The 14,251-nt window shown below is 50.1% G+C and overlaps 2 protein-coding genes across 9 annotated transcripts in view; both read left to right on the top strand.

The window, feature by feature from the left end:
* CAPZB (capping actin protein of muscle Z-line subunit beta) overlaps positions 1 to 14,251 on the top strand; it is a 145,869-nt gene that overhangs the window by 81,394 nt on the left and 50,224 nt on the right. The window lies entirely within an intron of this gene.
* On the top strand, positions 9,654 to 12,623 carry LOC103882056 (protein GVQW1-like). The gene has a single exon (XM_031650716.1). It carries the CDS (start codon positions 9,913 to 9,915, stop codon positions 10,405 to 10,407), a length of 495 nt encoding a protein of 164 aa, XP_031506576.1. The 5' UTR covers positions 9,654 to 9,912; the 3' UTR covers positions 10,408 to 12,623.

Raw genomic sequence — 14,251 nt, 5'->3', positions numbered from 1 at the left:
GACCTCACAGGGAGCTGGGACTTTCTGAATCAGACCATTCAGGTCTCTCAGTTCCTGCTGACTCCTTTACAGCCCTGGTGGGAACAGCTGCTGCTCTTGAGGGAACCTGAAGTAAACTCCTGGCTTGCCATTTTCCTGAACTCGTAGATTTTGGCAGAGGAGAATGGTGGAGAGTTTGGGCCTTTGTTCCTGATCCTGTCGCCCTCATGAGTTAAGATTTGGCAGCCCTTCTCTTAACTGCTGGGGACATAGGGTATCCTCAAAAGTAGAGTTAAATTACTAGTTTAAAGCGTTTGTGCTCCAGACTCCAGTGTACTTCATGATACAGAAAGCAAAGAATTGAAAGGGTATCAGCTGTTTAGGGAAAACGACTGCTGCTACAACCTGGAAGCCAAATAGGCAGATGTCCCCTCTGGGCGGAGCAGGGGGCTAACCTCACTTTCGTATGTTATTGTAGGTCGTCTGCCTATGTGCACGCCATTTCAGTCTCATTGGAAATACCTGTAAAAATGCCTGGACTTGTAAAAATGCAAACAATAGAGCACGTAGCTCTAAGGGGGTTGTTTAGTCCTCCCCTGAATTCTGTTAATGCCTTCAAATACCAGAAGAACTTTCCTATGTGCCATCTGCAGGAAGCACTCTAGGAAGGAGAGGATCCAGCCTGGCTTCTCCCAGGCTAGGTGTTCCTTCCTCTTTCACCTTTTTAAAAGGCTCACCTGAGGCTGCTGAAAAGGTGGCAAAAGACAGGACCGCATTCTTCATTCCCAGCAAGAGTGTCAGGCAAAATTCGAACTCCTTGATCACCCATTGGTTTCCACATTCTTTCCATTCCGGAGACCAAGGGGAGATTTGCCGATGCCGATGCTCCGTGGGCTTTGCAAAGCTTTCCCTAATTAAAGGCCTCCCGGCTGTGTGCATAGCTCTTCTGCTGCAAATCTCTGCCCTTTTGTGTTTGTGTTTAAAATTCCATCTTTCCAAAATGTTTGCCCACTCAGCAAGTCTCCTCCAAAGCCCTCACTTTTGTTTGGGGGAAGGTTTTTTTTTTTTTTTTTTTTCCTTTTTGGTTTTTATTCTGCCTATGTGTAGGAAATTTAAGTCTCTTAGGAATTGCTTGTGAAAATGCTCTCTGATAAAACTCATGATAAAACCATGATAAGTGTCTCTCACCATGGCATTGGAAGCTGGCAAGGGATGCCCCTGGTGTCCGTGCTGTTAGCTGCCACTTGAGCTTTTAGATGGAGTTACTGGAGTATCATTTTGGTTCCATTCTAAGGAAAATGAACAAAAGAACTTTTCCCTCCTGTTTAACGTGCAGCAGTGCTACAAGGTGAGAGAAGTACGTAAGCGAGGAATCTGAACCAGGTCAGGATCAGGGCAAGGTGGTAGGAAGCTGAGCTCTCCAGCAGTGAAAAAGATGGTTCTTGTCACCTAGAGCTGGGAGGCATAATTCAAGTGAAGTGCCTATAGGCCCCTTCCTTGGCCTTGTCCTCATAGGATTTTTTTCCTACACGATCTATCCAGCTCCTTCATTTGGGGAACCTTATGGGCTCCTGTTGTTGTTGGAAGCCAGAGAACAGTGTTTGGAGAGCTTCCATTGAGGAGGGTCTGAAGACTATCTCTTTAAGTTAGATCCTGCCCTCTGGTTGATGAGAAATGTGAGATGTAAAAGTGAATTGGAGAGAGATCCCACTTCCCCATCTGCCAGAAAAGGCAGACAACACTCCCTCCCCAGAGCTGTTAGAAAGCCAACATCTCGCGGTTGGCAGGCACTGGCCCTGGATGAGGAATTCCTGGGTCGCCCCCCTTAGAACATGTCTGGTTTTGGAAGCAGGTTAAAAATACTTGAGGAGGGCATGGCATGCTCAGTCTGTTTCCCTGATGTTTGAAATAGGCCAGGAATGTGGGCCCGGAAGCCCAGAGGAGCCTGTGTGTCCCGCAGGGCTTTGTAGTTGGAGCCTGGGGTTTCTTCTCTCCATCACCACCCCTGTAACTGCCAGTGACCACGTGCCAGATTCATGAAGGGCACAATGAAATTGATGAAGCTCTGTGCCATGGGTAGCAGGGAAAACTGGGCTCCCTTTAGTAAGCAGGATGGTGTTGGGGTCTGAGGCAGGCAAGGGGTGGACTCGGAATCTCTCCTGGAAGAGAAAAGAGGAGGGAATTTGGATTCTGTATACAAATATAGAAATTCCCTGAGAGTTTTAAATTTGAACATGGCATTCAGGGTCAGAAGCTTATGGGGTGCAAGCCTTTTCCTTCTTCCCCTTGTTGTGAATAATTCACTTAGCTGCTTGCGCCTGTGTCCTAAGGCTGTGAGCAGAAGAGCCGGGCAGGCCACAGTTGGTTGGAGCCTCAGAGTACCTTGCTCAGTAAAGGTTTGTTTTAGGAAGGATGACACAAACTTTTGATTAACTCTCAAGTCTTGAACTATGAAACTTTGTAGGATGTTGATACTAAAATAAACCTTACTGATTATCTCATCTAATGGTTTTCAAACATTTTGAAAATTGGTACAACCCTTTTTTCAAGCAAGATCTTAGAACTTGAATAAACCAGGTAGAAAGTGATGGGCCCAGACTTCCTCTCCCACGCTTGTCACCCTGAGCTCCTCCCTCTGTACTCACAGCCCTCAAGGCGCTCCTGTCTCAAAGAACCATCCATTGCAGAGACCAGGTAGCCGCGGCCCATGCCCAATGTAGCACCGTTTCGTGGCAGAACCAGCTCTGACTTCCAGGCCAGTGGCGAGTCCCTGCATTCCCTTGGTTTATTTTGATGTAGGAGAAGCTCTGGGTGGTAAGAGTGAAGAGTCAAACAACTACAACGGAGAGTGCGGAGAAAGACAACACTGCCCATGGTTCCTGACACCCAGGCTCGCTTTTTACCAGCCTAACCCTGGGTCACATGACGTACTCGTATTCTGAAACCGTTGGTTCCCTGCATGTCTACCTGTGATGTCTTGGATCCCTGTGGTTCTCTCTGCCTAAAATATCCTCTCTTGATTCACCTTTTCTTCTTAAACAACAGCTTTCTGGAGATATGATTCATATAACATGACATTTACACTTTTAAAATGTACGGTCCAGTGGTTTTTAGTGCACTCAAGAGTTGTGCAGCTGGCTGGGTGTAGTGGCTCATGCCTGTAATCCCAGCACTTTGGGAGGCCGAGGCAGGCGGATCACTTGAGGCCAGGAGTTCAAGACCAGCCTGACCAACATAGTGAAACTCCCGTCTTTACTAAAAAAGAAAATATTAGCCAGGCATGGTGGCGAGCACCTGTAGTCCCAGCTACTCAGGATGCTGAGGCAGGAGAATTGCTTGAACCTGGGAGTAGGTGGAGGCTGCAGTGAGCCGAGATCGCTCCATTGCACTCCAGTCTGGGTGATGACAAAAATAAAAAAATAAAAAAAATAAAAGTTGTGCAGCCATCAGCATTCGGCATCCCACGCTGCCCGCCTTTGACCGACAGACCCTCCTTCTGCACCTTCATCCTTGGGCTGCTTTGCGACCTGCCCTAACTGCCGCACCCGCCTCACTTCCTGTAACTCAGCTCAGATGTGGCCCCCTGGAGATGTCCCCTCCCGTCTCCCCTGCTTGGTCATTTCTGTGGGTGACTCAGTGAAATTACAGCAAAACCTGATGAGACATCCATCCAGTGGAAGGAATCCAGCGTGAAACATTGTGGCCAGACAGCCTGGGTGACTTTTGTGTTGAAAACAGGGAAGCCACCGACTTGTTGAGTCTACCTCAGCACCCGCCCCCCGACTCAGACACACAAACATGGCACAAACACTCCCGCTTGAAGAGAAGCAGAAGTATTACTGGAATCTTGGTAGGTCGTTGAGGTTTAGAAGCTTGTGGTCGTGAGGGTTTTTGGAGAATCTTGGAGGGAGCCAGACCTCCGCCCTCTGACTCAGTGGCTCCGTGCTCTGAGCTGGTCAGCCTCTGCTGTGGCTTCAAAGGTCATTCGCCTCCCAGGGGGCTGTCAGGACCCATGGGGTGAGGAGTACAGGACTCAGCACCTCGCCTGGCTCGTTGGGGGACTGAGCAGGTGCGGCAGGATGACCGTGGCTCACTTCCATGTATGGGCCCTGGAGGTCACGGAGTTCCTCATCTTGGAGCAGATCCTCTTGGACTCGAGGGTGTTTCATGGGCTTTCAGATTCCAAAGTATCCCCTGCGCTGCCGTTGCCCATGGTGGCCTGGCCATGTGACTCCTTACTGTCACGTTCTGCCTCGGGTATCTCGTTTCTGCCCAACAGAGTATGTGAGATTTCCCTGGCATCCCCATCAGTGTCGACGTGCAGGTAACTGTCAACCACAGACCCCGACGCCGTTGGTCTGTCCTCCTGGGCGATCATGAGCCCCCCAGATCAGTGGCAAAGAACAGCCCTTCCTGCGCTGCTCCGTCTGGCTCCTCCCGCATTCGGTTGGCACGCCCTCAGGTTTTCCCCGCTGCATTCTTATTTTGTAACTTCCATGGTAGTCCATTCATAGTTTTCACCCTAAACTCTTAAGTTCAGACGTGGACATTTGGCACACATGTGGTTTTTAAAGCCTGAGGCGAGGCCTAACCCTTTATCCAGTGATGACGAAATGGATGGATTTCCCGTTACCCTCCCTGCAATTAGGCCTTGATGCTCTACCCTAGGAGGTTTGTATGAGAGGTTCCATTCACATTGACCTCATTGTGTGAAAACCCCATCTTGCCAAGTACTTCTCTCTGCCACCATCCAGCTGGTGACTCTTTCAGCTGAAGTATTTTGCCCGCTAGGTTTCTCACCAGGCATCATTCTAGAGTCCCCATGACCTTAGGGTGGGATTGCATGGCTTTCATTGAATTACCTGCTGTGTGACTGTAGCCAAGTTGCTTAACCTACCTGTGCCTCTTTTTTTCACCTGTAAACAATAATGTGGGATAATAACACCCCTGCCTCCTACAGGGTTGCTGTGATGATAAAATGAGGATGTGTGTTACATGCCTCTTACGTGGTAAGACTTAAACATCTTTGCTGTTATTCCTTTCATAACTTTGATAGTTCAGTGAGTCCTCACTTAACGTCGTCCTGAGGTTCTTGGGAATTATGACCTACAGCAAGCCCTTGAATAATGTTGTTTCATTAAAATGTTGACGAGAACAAAAAATTGGTTTCACTATGTATCTTTTCACTTAAACCAGAGGATGGAATCCCTCTGTGAAATTACAGTGTCTTTGGAGAAAAATCATCTTATATTTGAGTTATGTTTGTATATTTTTACCTGGTCTTTTCCCAAAAAGATTTCAGGTGACAGAAGAATACAAACCAATGTGATAATCACTTTTTTTTATTTTTTGAGATGGAGTCTCTCTCTCTGTTGCCCAGGTTGGAGTGCAGTGGCGCCATCTCGGCTCACTGTACCCTCCACCTCCCAGGTTCAAGCGGTCTCCTCCCTTAAGCCTCCTAAGTAGCTGGAATTACAGGTGCTCGCCACAATGCCTGGCTAATTTTTTTTGGGGGGGGGAGTTGTATTTTTAGTAGGGATGGGGGTTTCACCATGTTGGTCAGGCTGGTCTTGAACTCCTGGCCTCAAGTGATCCGCCTGCCTCGGCCTCCCAAAGTGCTGGGATTGCAGGCATGAGCCACTGCATCTGGCCAATAATCCTAATAAAAATGTGGACTAAGAAAGCCAGACCAAGGACTGAGGACCGTCCCAGAAGAGAACAGCAGCTACCCCGTGCTTGCCTTCATGCTGGGAAGGCTGTAGGTCTGGCTTTAGGAGGAGGCTGTGTAGGGTACAAGGGGCAGCATCAGTGCCACAGCTGGCGGCAGCCCTACAGCAGGCGGCAGCCCACGCCCCGTGGGTGCACACCTTCGTCCAACTCAGGGCTGGCAGTCATGAGGATGAAATGCCATCCATGTCAAGGGTCGGTCTCTCTCCTACCCACCAAAGACCCCGTAGTCCCTCCTCTAAGGGAGGCGCTGAAGTGCTGAGAACTTGCTTCCCACCAAGGCAGGCTTGGGCTTCAAAAGATCAGAACCTGACCTGAGCGGCCCTCGTTTTCCACCATCCCACCAGCGCTTCAGAAGTCCTGCCAGCATCAAGCCAGGCACAAGGCAGTCCAGACAGCTCATCCCTGCCCTGGGGAGAGACATGCACATCACAAACCTGTGAGGCTCAACACCGCATCCTGCACAGGATGCAGGAGCCTAGGGTCTCTGCCGACGCAGCTTTGGGAGGTTGCAGTGGAAGAGGCAGGCGTGGCCAAATCAGACCCTGAAGGATGACTTAGGTGGAGTGCGGGGAAGGAAGGTGGTCTGGATAGACGTGCAGGACGTTGGGTGGAGGGCAGGGGTGCGGGGGAGCCTCCCTGTGCTCCTTAGCCCGAGGCCACCGCCTGGCTGTAGGCGGCAGCTTCTCCTGCCGGCTGGGGGACGGCAGGCAGTTCTCAGCATTGAGTCCAAGATCACTTCCATTCTGGGGACTCGAAGGTGGTTGTGTATATTGTGCTTCATCTCTCAGGGATGAGTCCTTAATTAAAAGCAGCCAGGCAGCTTCGAGAGACCCTGGCTTCTCTGCACACAGGTGATGGGTTGTGCGCCTGGCCAGGAAACGGTTAATTTAATTAGGCTCCAAGGGCCTGGTTCATCCCCTTCAGGGAAGCTTAAGGTTACATGTGGACAACAGGAGCCTTGTGTGTGACTGTGGTTGACCCAAATATAGTGATTTTCATTTCTCCTTTCCATTTGTCGTCTTTGTTCTGCCCCTTCCTGACCCTTTCTTTAGGAAACTGTCGTGGCCCCTTCCAGGCTGCGAGCTTCCAGAGGGCAAAGCTTTGGGGTCTGGAGTATGAATGGCTGCAAGCGAGCCCAGGAGGCCTGCTTTTGTTTATTATTTATCTCCGGATGGTCAGGGCACCTGTCTGAGAAAAGAAAGAGATGGAGGGGACTTACCATTTCCTGAAAAAACTCTTTGTTGTTAATGGCATGTGGAAGACTCATTTCTAAGTAGAATAAATCATTTGTTGGTCAAAAATGATTTCCTAATGTTGGCCCTCTTGGCCAGCCTCAGTTACATTAAACCCGAGGTAACCAACCACAACGCCCGCCTCGAGTCGTGTGCCTCATATGAGCAGGTACAGATGCTGCTGCACCTTCGAAGGGGTTACATGCTGGAAAACCCATTGGAAGTAGAAAATGCTTTTAATCCCCCTAACCTGCCAAGCATCATGGCTTCAGCTGGCTGACCCTAAACGTGCTCAGAACATGCCTACAGTTTGGTGAAAGCACCTGGTGCGCAGTGGCTGTAGAGTGTCATCACTCACCTTTGTGATCACGGGGCTGGTGGGGAGCTGCGGGAGCTGCTGTCTCCCTGCGTCATGAGGGAGGTTTGGACCGTGCATTGCTAGCCCAGGAAAAGATCAAAATTCAGACTACAGCTTCTACTGAATACCATCGCAAAGTCAAACAAATCTTAAGTCGGAAACATCTGTGTTACTCCACCAGATGTGCTGCATGTACCATTATCTCAACTCTGTGGTGCGTGACTTGCTCACTTTTTTTTTTTTTTATTTGTTTTGTTTTGTTTTGTATTTTGAGACAGAGTCTTTCTCTGTCACCCAAACTGAAGTGCTGTGGCACAATCTCAGCTTGCTGCAACCTACGCCTCCCGGGTTCAAGCAATTCTGCTTCAGCCTCCCAAGTAGCTGAGATTACAGGCATGCGCCACCATGCCCGGCTAATTTTTGTATTTTTAGTAGAAACGGGGTTTCACTATGTTGGCCAGGTTGGTCTTGAACTCCTGACCTCAGGTGATCCGTCCACCTCAGCCTCCCAAAGTGCTGGGATTACAGGTATGAGCCACTGTGCCCAGCTATCACTCACGTTTTAATGTTGCCAAAATTGGGAAATTACTTCTTAAACTTAATGTGTACACTTAGTGATGTTATAATTACTGGTGCATCTTACAACTTACAACCTTCACAGGAAGAAAGCAGGCTGTGCTTGCACTTAAAGAATATGGCTCTTGGCCAGGCAAGGTGATTCATGCCTGTAATCCCAGCAGTTTGGGAGGCCAAGGCGGACGGATCACCTGAGACCAGCCTGGCCAACATGGTGAAACCCCATCTCTATTAAAAATATAAAAACTAGCTGGGCATGGTGGTGCACACTTATAATCCCAGCTACTCGTGAGGCTGAGGCAGGAGAATCGCTTAAACCTGGCAGGCGGAGGTTGCAGTGAGCCGAGATCGCGCCACTGCACTCCAGCCTGGGCAACAGAGTGAGACTCCATCTCAAAAACAAAACAACAAAAAAATAAGGCCCTCAGCGCCAAGGGACTGCTTAAAGAGGAGAGGGGCTGGAACTGGAAGAGTCCCCCTTGTGTGTGGCCCTGGCAGGCGAGGGGCCCGTTTCTCACCAGGCTCTGCTGGGTGGTAGGCACTGAGCCCCTGCCCATACTCCAGGAGTCCCCGAGGCCCAGAGTGGAAAGGTCACCTGTTGGATCTGCTGTGGGCTGTGGTGAGGCAGCAGGAGAGCCCAGCCCTGCAGCCCTTCCCAGGCGACCCTGGGCACCTTGGGTCTGCCGTGACTGGGCCCTTGGGGGAGAAAGCTTTGGTCCTCACAGTCCCATAGTTCCCCCGATTCTGTTCTTTTTTCCTCCCCTGTCCCTTGAGCTTGACTGGGAATGGGGGTAGCTCGCCTTGTTGACCTGGTGGGGCTTGGTCTTTGGAAGAGCTGGGTCAGTCTCAAATTGAGATTCTCGTTCCTCTCCACCTCATGTTGGCTGGGACAGCTGGGACCAGCAGCTTCCCCGTGCTTGGGTTTTCTTATCCGCAGGTAAGGGTGCCCTCAGTCCTGTCTCTGAATAGGTGAGCCATACCCTAGCTCACGTGGCTGTTATCCTAAGGAGATATGTTTTGATGCTTCCTGGAGTGAGCAGGAGCCTGTGGGGCTACCCTCTGGTTACTCAGGGGCACCACTTGCCTGAGTCTCCGGGAGCACAGCTGCTTCCCATCCAAAACAAGCTTGACCACCTGGGTGTGCCTTTCAGGCCCGGTGCAAAGCTGCCGCCTGTGAAGGTGCCTTCTCATTGCAGGGGTGGCCATGCTTAGAGAGCCGTTAGGCAAAATGGGTTGGAAGCTCTAGCCTCAGCTACACGAAGCTGTGCTTCCGTGGCTCAGTGTTCCTAATGGCAAACTGAGGTCCCTGTAACGAAGCTGCCCTTGGGGAGTTGGGGAGCGGGCTTATGTCTTCTCCACACTGAGCAGTGGTGGTGGGGTGGGGATCCCTGCATCTCTCATAGGCTGGTGGAGGCCACGTGTCCACCTGGACAGACCGGTGAAGGGAGCCCCACTGAAGGGGTCCTGACCTGGAGGCCATCTCCCTAGGTGAGGGCAGCTAGCCTGCAGGCCCTCACTGGGAGGCCTTTCCCAGCTTGTGCTCTGTACCTTTTTGAATTCTGACCTATATGAATGTATTACCTATTATATGTAAGTAAACACTTTTTTTTCTTGAGTCAGGTTCTTATTCTGTCACTCAAGCTGGAGTACTGTGGTGTAAACACGGCTCTCTGCAGCCTCGACCTCCCAGGTTCAAACAATCCTCCTACCTTAGCATCCTGAGTAGCTGGGACTACAGGCACACGTCACCGTGCCTGGCTATTTTTATTATTATTATTATTTTAGTAGAGACAAGGTCTGGCTATGTTGCCCAGGCTGGGCTCGAACTCCTGAGCTCAAGTGAGCCACCGCACCTGGCCTTTTTTTTTAATTCTTAAGAAAAGCAGTGTGCCAGGGCCTGCCCTTGCACTTAGAGTGGACCAGGAGGTGCTCCCTTGCTGGGTCTCACTCCAGCCGCGCTTTGCTCCTCTCTGTTCTTGAACTTGCCTCAGTGGCCTCTGCAGCAGAGCCTCATGCTGGCTCTTCCCTCTGCTTGGGATGCCCCTGTTATTTTTCCCTGCAGTCTTGGAGGGCTGGCTCATTGGTCATTATTCACATGTCATCTCTGTCCCACCTCGTAGACTGCTGACTCCCCCCGTGGCATCCTACTTCCGTCGTGTCCTGCAGGTTTGCTTCCTACCTTTGCCTCTTTTTTTTTTTCTTGAGACAGAGTCTCTCTGTGTTGCTCAGGCTACAGTGCAGTGGCACAATGTCGGCTCACTGCAACCTCCACCTCCCAGGTTCAGGCGATTCTCCTGCCTCAGCCTCCTGAGTAGCTGGGACTACAGGCACACATCACCACACCTGGCTAATTTTTGTATTTTTTTAGTAGAGACAGCGTTTTGTCATATTGGCCAGGCTGGTCTCAAACTCCTGAACTCAAGTGATCCACCCTCCTCAGCCTCCCAAAGTGCTGGGTTCACAGGCGTGAGCCACCGCGCCCAGCCTACCCTTACCTCTTGGGGACGCCTCTGTGGCTGGACTTTGCTCTGAGAGCAGGGCCGCCCATGTCCATCTCTTCCCGTGCTGAGCCCTTGCACCTGACATGGGCCTGGAGCTGGCATTCGGGGTTTATGGAACAGCATGAATTTCTCCTTGACATGAGTGTCGTAACCCCCAGTTCCAGAGACTTGGGAAGGTTATGCTCAGCCAGCAAGTGACCGACCCAGGATTTGAGGCCGTTTGGTTTCAAGGTTGGTGTTTTTACCGAATGCCACGCTGTATATTCTGCTTCTGACACTAGTGTGCGTGCCACTTGAAACCACTTTTATCTTTTTAAGAGTTTTGGGCCTTCTGCAAAAATAAAAGGAACAAATTGTCACAGAGCCCTCTGGTGGACGTCGGCAGCTGTGGCATCCTGGCGTGGTGGTTTCCTCTGAGCGCACCCGAGTACGCAGAGTCTGTTTTTGATTCCTATCTCGCTGGTGGTGGGCTCTCGGCCAACAGGCAGATCAAAAGACGGAATGTGTTCATTTGGCCATTTTTTAAAAAACTGAGGTACAAGGGTGCACTTCTTAAAGACAAGGGCGCCGTGGGTTAGACTCCGTGGGTCTGAGCTGGTCTGGCTTTTGTGCTTTTTTTAAGGGTTCATCTCAAGTTTCTTTTTCTGGTTGAACAATTTTTTTCAACATTAATAACTAATGGAGAAGAGGAAGAGGCAAAAGTAGAACCATATGGCGGCATAAACACGAACCTCACTTGTGGCCGGAAACTTCTGATTTGTATCTCTTCGTGTGATCAGCTGTTGGGTTGGGTGATTTGAGGGAGAAAAAAAAAAAAAAAAAGGGTTCAGTTTGGGCAAAAGCAAGAATGTCTTTCGTTTCTTTTTCAACCTAACCGTGCTGGGTCTGCATGTCCTTCCTCGGACATTGGCCCCTAGCTGCGTGGCTCTGGTCAAGTTATTTCTCTAAGGCCCTTTTTTCCCTTTCTTTAAAACAAGGACGGGAGCGCATGTCTGCGTGGAGAGCAGTTTTCAGGATCGTGGGGCAGGGCAGGGAGAGCGGCTAGCATAGTGCCCACCTTGCAGGACAGGGCTGTTACGATTACCTGGTCCTTCTACAGATTATTATTCAGGTGTCACCTGAGGCCACTGCTAATAGCGTCCTAGTCTCTCCCTTACCTTCTACCTTCTGGGGTTTTTCTTCTCCCTGCCCTGGTTCACTTTACCCACTCCCTACCCATCTTTCCAGTGGCCCCCGGGTACCGCTGAGCCCGGCGAAAGTCTCGGTGGTGAGGGACTTGCGGCTTCTGCTCCCCAGGGTGGGCACACTCCTGTGGCAGCAGAGGAAGTGGTGGAGCCCTGAACTCCCCGCCAGAAAGACGGCAGGCACCGTCCTGACCAGTGCAGTGTTTATTATTCCAAGTCACTGGGAATTATGTTTAAATCCCCCCAACAGCCTGGATTGGTCTGACACCTTTGGTGTTATCTGAACGTCCCCCTCCAAGGCTGTTAGGCAGTTCAGATGGGTGGTTTAGACAGAAACCATCCGGCTGCTGCATGTTGGCACCACTCCTCCTCCTCAGAGGCCCTCCCTGGCTTTGGAGGCGACAGAGCCGGTGCCACATGCACCCCAAAGTGAACTCTTGGCTTTGTTTGGACCTGTCGTTTCATTTAAATCGCTGTACAAACCCATGGCCCGTGACACTTAATGTGATTTCTTCCACTGCTCTAAGCACTCGACATGAGTAGGGGGCGGGGGCCGGGGTTCAGATGAGCGTAGGGACTGGTTAGATTACCGAGATACACTGTTTTTATTCTGGTTCTGTAATATGACCTCAGACCACAGGATTAATATCCACTTACATAGAATCAGCATGCATTGAACGATCCCTGCTGCCGCGGGCGTGATGCTGCGCTGAGACTGAAGGGCCTGTCTTGGCCTCTGTAGGTGTAGAGTCAATTCACAGTGAAAAATGCTAAGTGGTAAGGAAGGAGTAAGGTGAAAGCCATTGACAGTATTAGAACAGCCATCCTCAAAGCATTTAGGATTCAGTCGATATTAGTGTTATTGCAGGAATTCTGAAGAATTTGACATCTTGATAAAGAAGTTGGAGTTTGGGCCAGGCCCTGAAGGATCAGTAAGATTTAAGAGAGCAGTGGGGATTGGCTGTCAGATTTAGCAAATAAAAATACATGACCTGGCCAGGCGCGGTGGCGCACGCCTGTAATCCTAGCACTTTGGGAGGCTGAGGCAGGCGGATCATGAGGTCAGGAGATCGAGACCATCCTGGCTAACATGGTGAAACCACTTCTCTACTGAAAACACAAAAATTAGCTGGGCGTGGTGGCACGCGCCTGTAATCATAGCTACTTAGAAGGCTGAGGCAGGAGAATGGCATGAACCTGGGAGGCAGAGCTTGTGGTGAGCCGAGATCGCGCCACTGCACTCCAGCCTGGGCGACAGAGCGAGACTCCATCTCAAAATAAAAAGAAAAAAGAAAAAAGATACATGACCTGGCCAGGCGCAGTGGCTCATGCCCATAATCCCAGCACCTTGGGAGCTTGAGATGGGTAGATCACGTGAGGTCAGGAGTTCAAGACCAGCCTGGCCAACATGATGAAACTCTGTCTCTACTAAAAATACAAAAATTAGCCAGGCATGGTGGCATGCACCTGTAGTCCCAGCTACTGGGGAGGCTGAGGGAAGAAGATCGCTTGAACCCGGGAAGCGGAGGTTGTAGTGAGCCGAGATCACACCACTGCACTCCAGCCTGGGTGACAGAGCTGGACTCCATCTCATTGAGAAAAAAAAAAAAACACACATGACCCATGTAACCTTTAGGAAGTATTCATACTAAAATGTTATTCATTGTATATCTAAAATTCAGATTGAACTAGCCTTTCTCTATTTTACCCAGCAGCCCTCAATGGGGAAGATGTTTAAGTGGAGGAATGCACATGCATGTTCAGGGAGTGGTGAATGGGACCGTGTGGTTGTTTGAGGATGTTAGGGCAGAGGCAGAGAGATGGCGTGGGTATGAGATGGGATCAGTGGTGGTGCCAGGTCATGACTCATGCACCTTTGGGTGGCTGCTGTGGTCCAAGTCTATGGGCACACCATGCCTTATTCCACACTTCTCATTTCCCATGACAACGAAAATGTTACTATTCCAGAGCAGATTGTCTTTCATCAAAAGAAACAGGGCTGATGGAAATACGGCCAAAACTATGGCCCAACTTGCGAGTTGTTCCAAAAGGCAAAAACGGTGCCTGCTTGGGTGAAGTCAGTTGACCATATCAAGTCCCAGATGCTTTTCACTGTAGGACAAGCAGTGCCAGTGTTTTAGTTCCAGTTTAAATATATGTTTTTCTGGGGCTGGTTAGTACCTGGCATACTGGCTTTCAGAAGTCCTGTCACAGATCTTCAAGGGTGGTCTGTCTCCGTGCAGCTCATCTACTGTGTTTGACAAATGAACCATCTTGGTCGTTGCCTAAGGTTCCGTGGCCAGCTCACAGCAGAGCAGAGGCTAGAACCCAGGTCTCTTAGTTCTCACTCTTCCCACCATTGCTGTGGCTCCTTGAGGTCATATGTTACTAAAAATGCCAGGGCTTTCATGACAGCTCCGGTTCTCTTTGTTCAGTGCTTTCCTACCACACCATGGTTTGTATCTGAGAGTGCTGGGTTGGAACCACACGTGAAGCTTGTCATAAGCATCCATTCAAATTTAGTTCTGGACAAGTGCTTTTGCTAAAGATTCCTATTACCTGCCAATTTATTAATTTAAAAATAAAGTTGATTGGAGTTTGGAAGGCTCCATGTTGTAAAACTCTCCTTTCCTCCCTCCTTTCTTTCCTTCCTCCCAAATATATTAAGCATTTACTGTGTGTCAGGCACAG

Source organism: Papio anubis, chromosome 1 (assembly GCF_008728515.1).
Source record: "Papio anubis isolate 15944 chromosome 1, Panubis1.0, whole genome shotgun sequence".
Taxonomy (NCBI): Eukaryota; Metazoa; Chordata; class Mammalia; order Primates; family Cercopithecidae; genus Papio; species Papio anubis.
The sequence above is the reverse complement of the archived record's forward strand: the minus strand, read 5'-3'. Positions and strand labels throughout refer to the sequence as shown.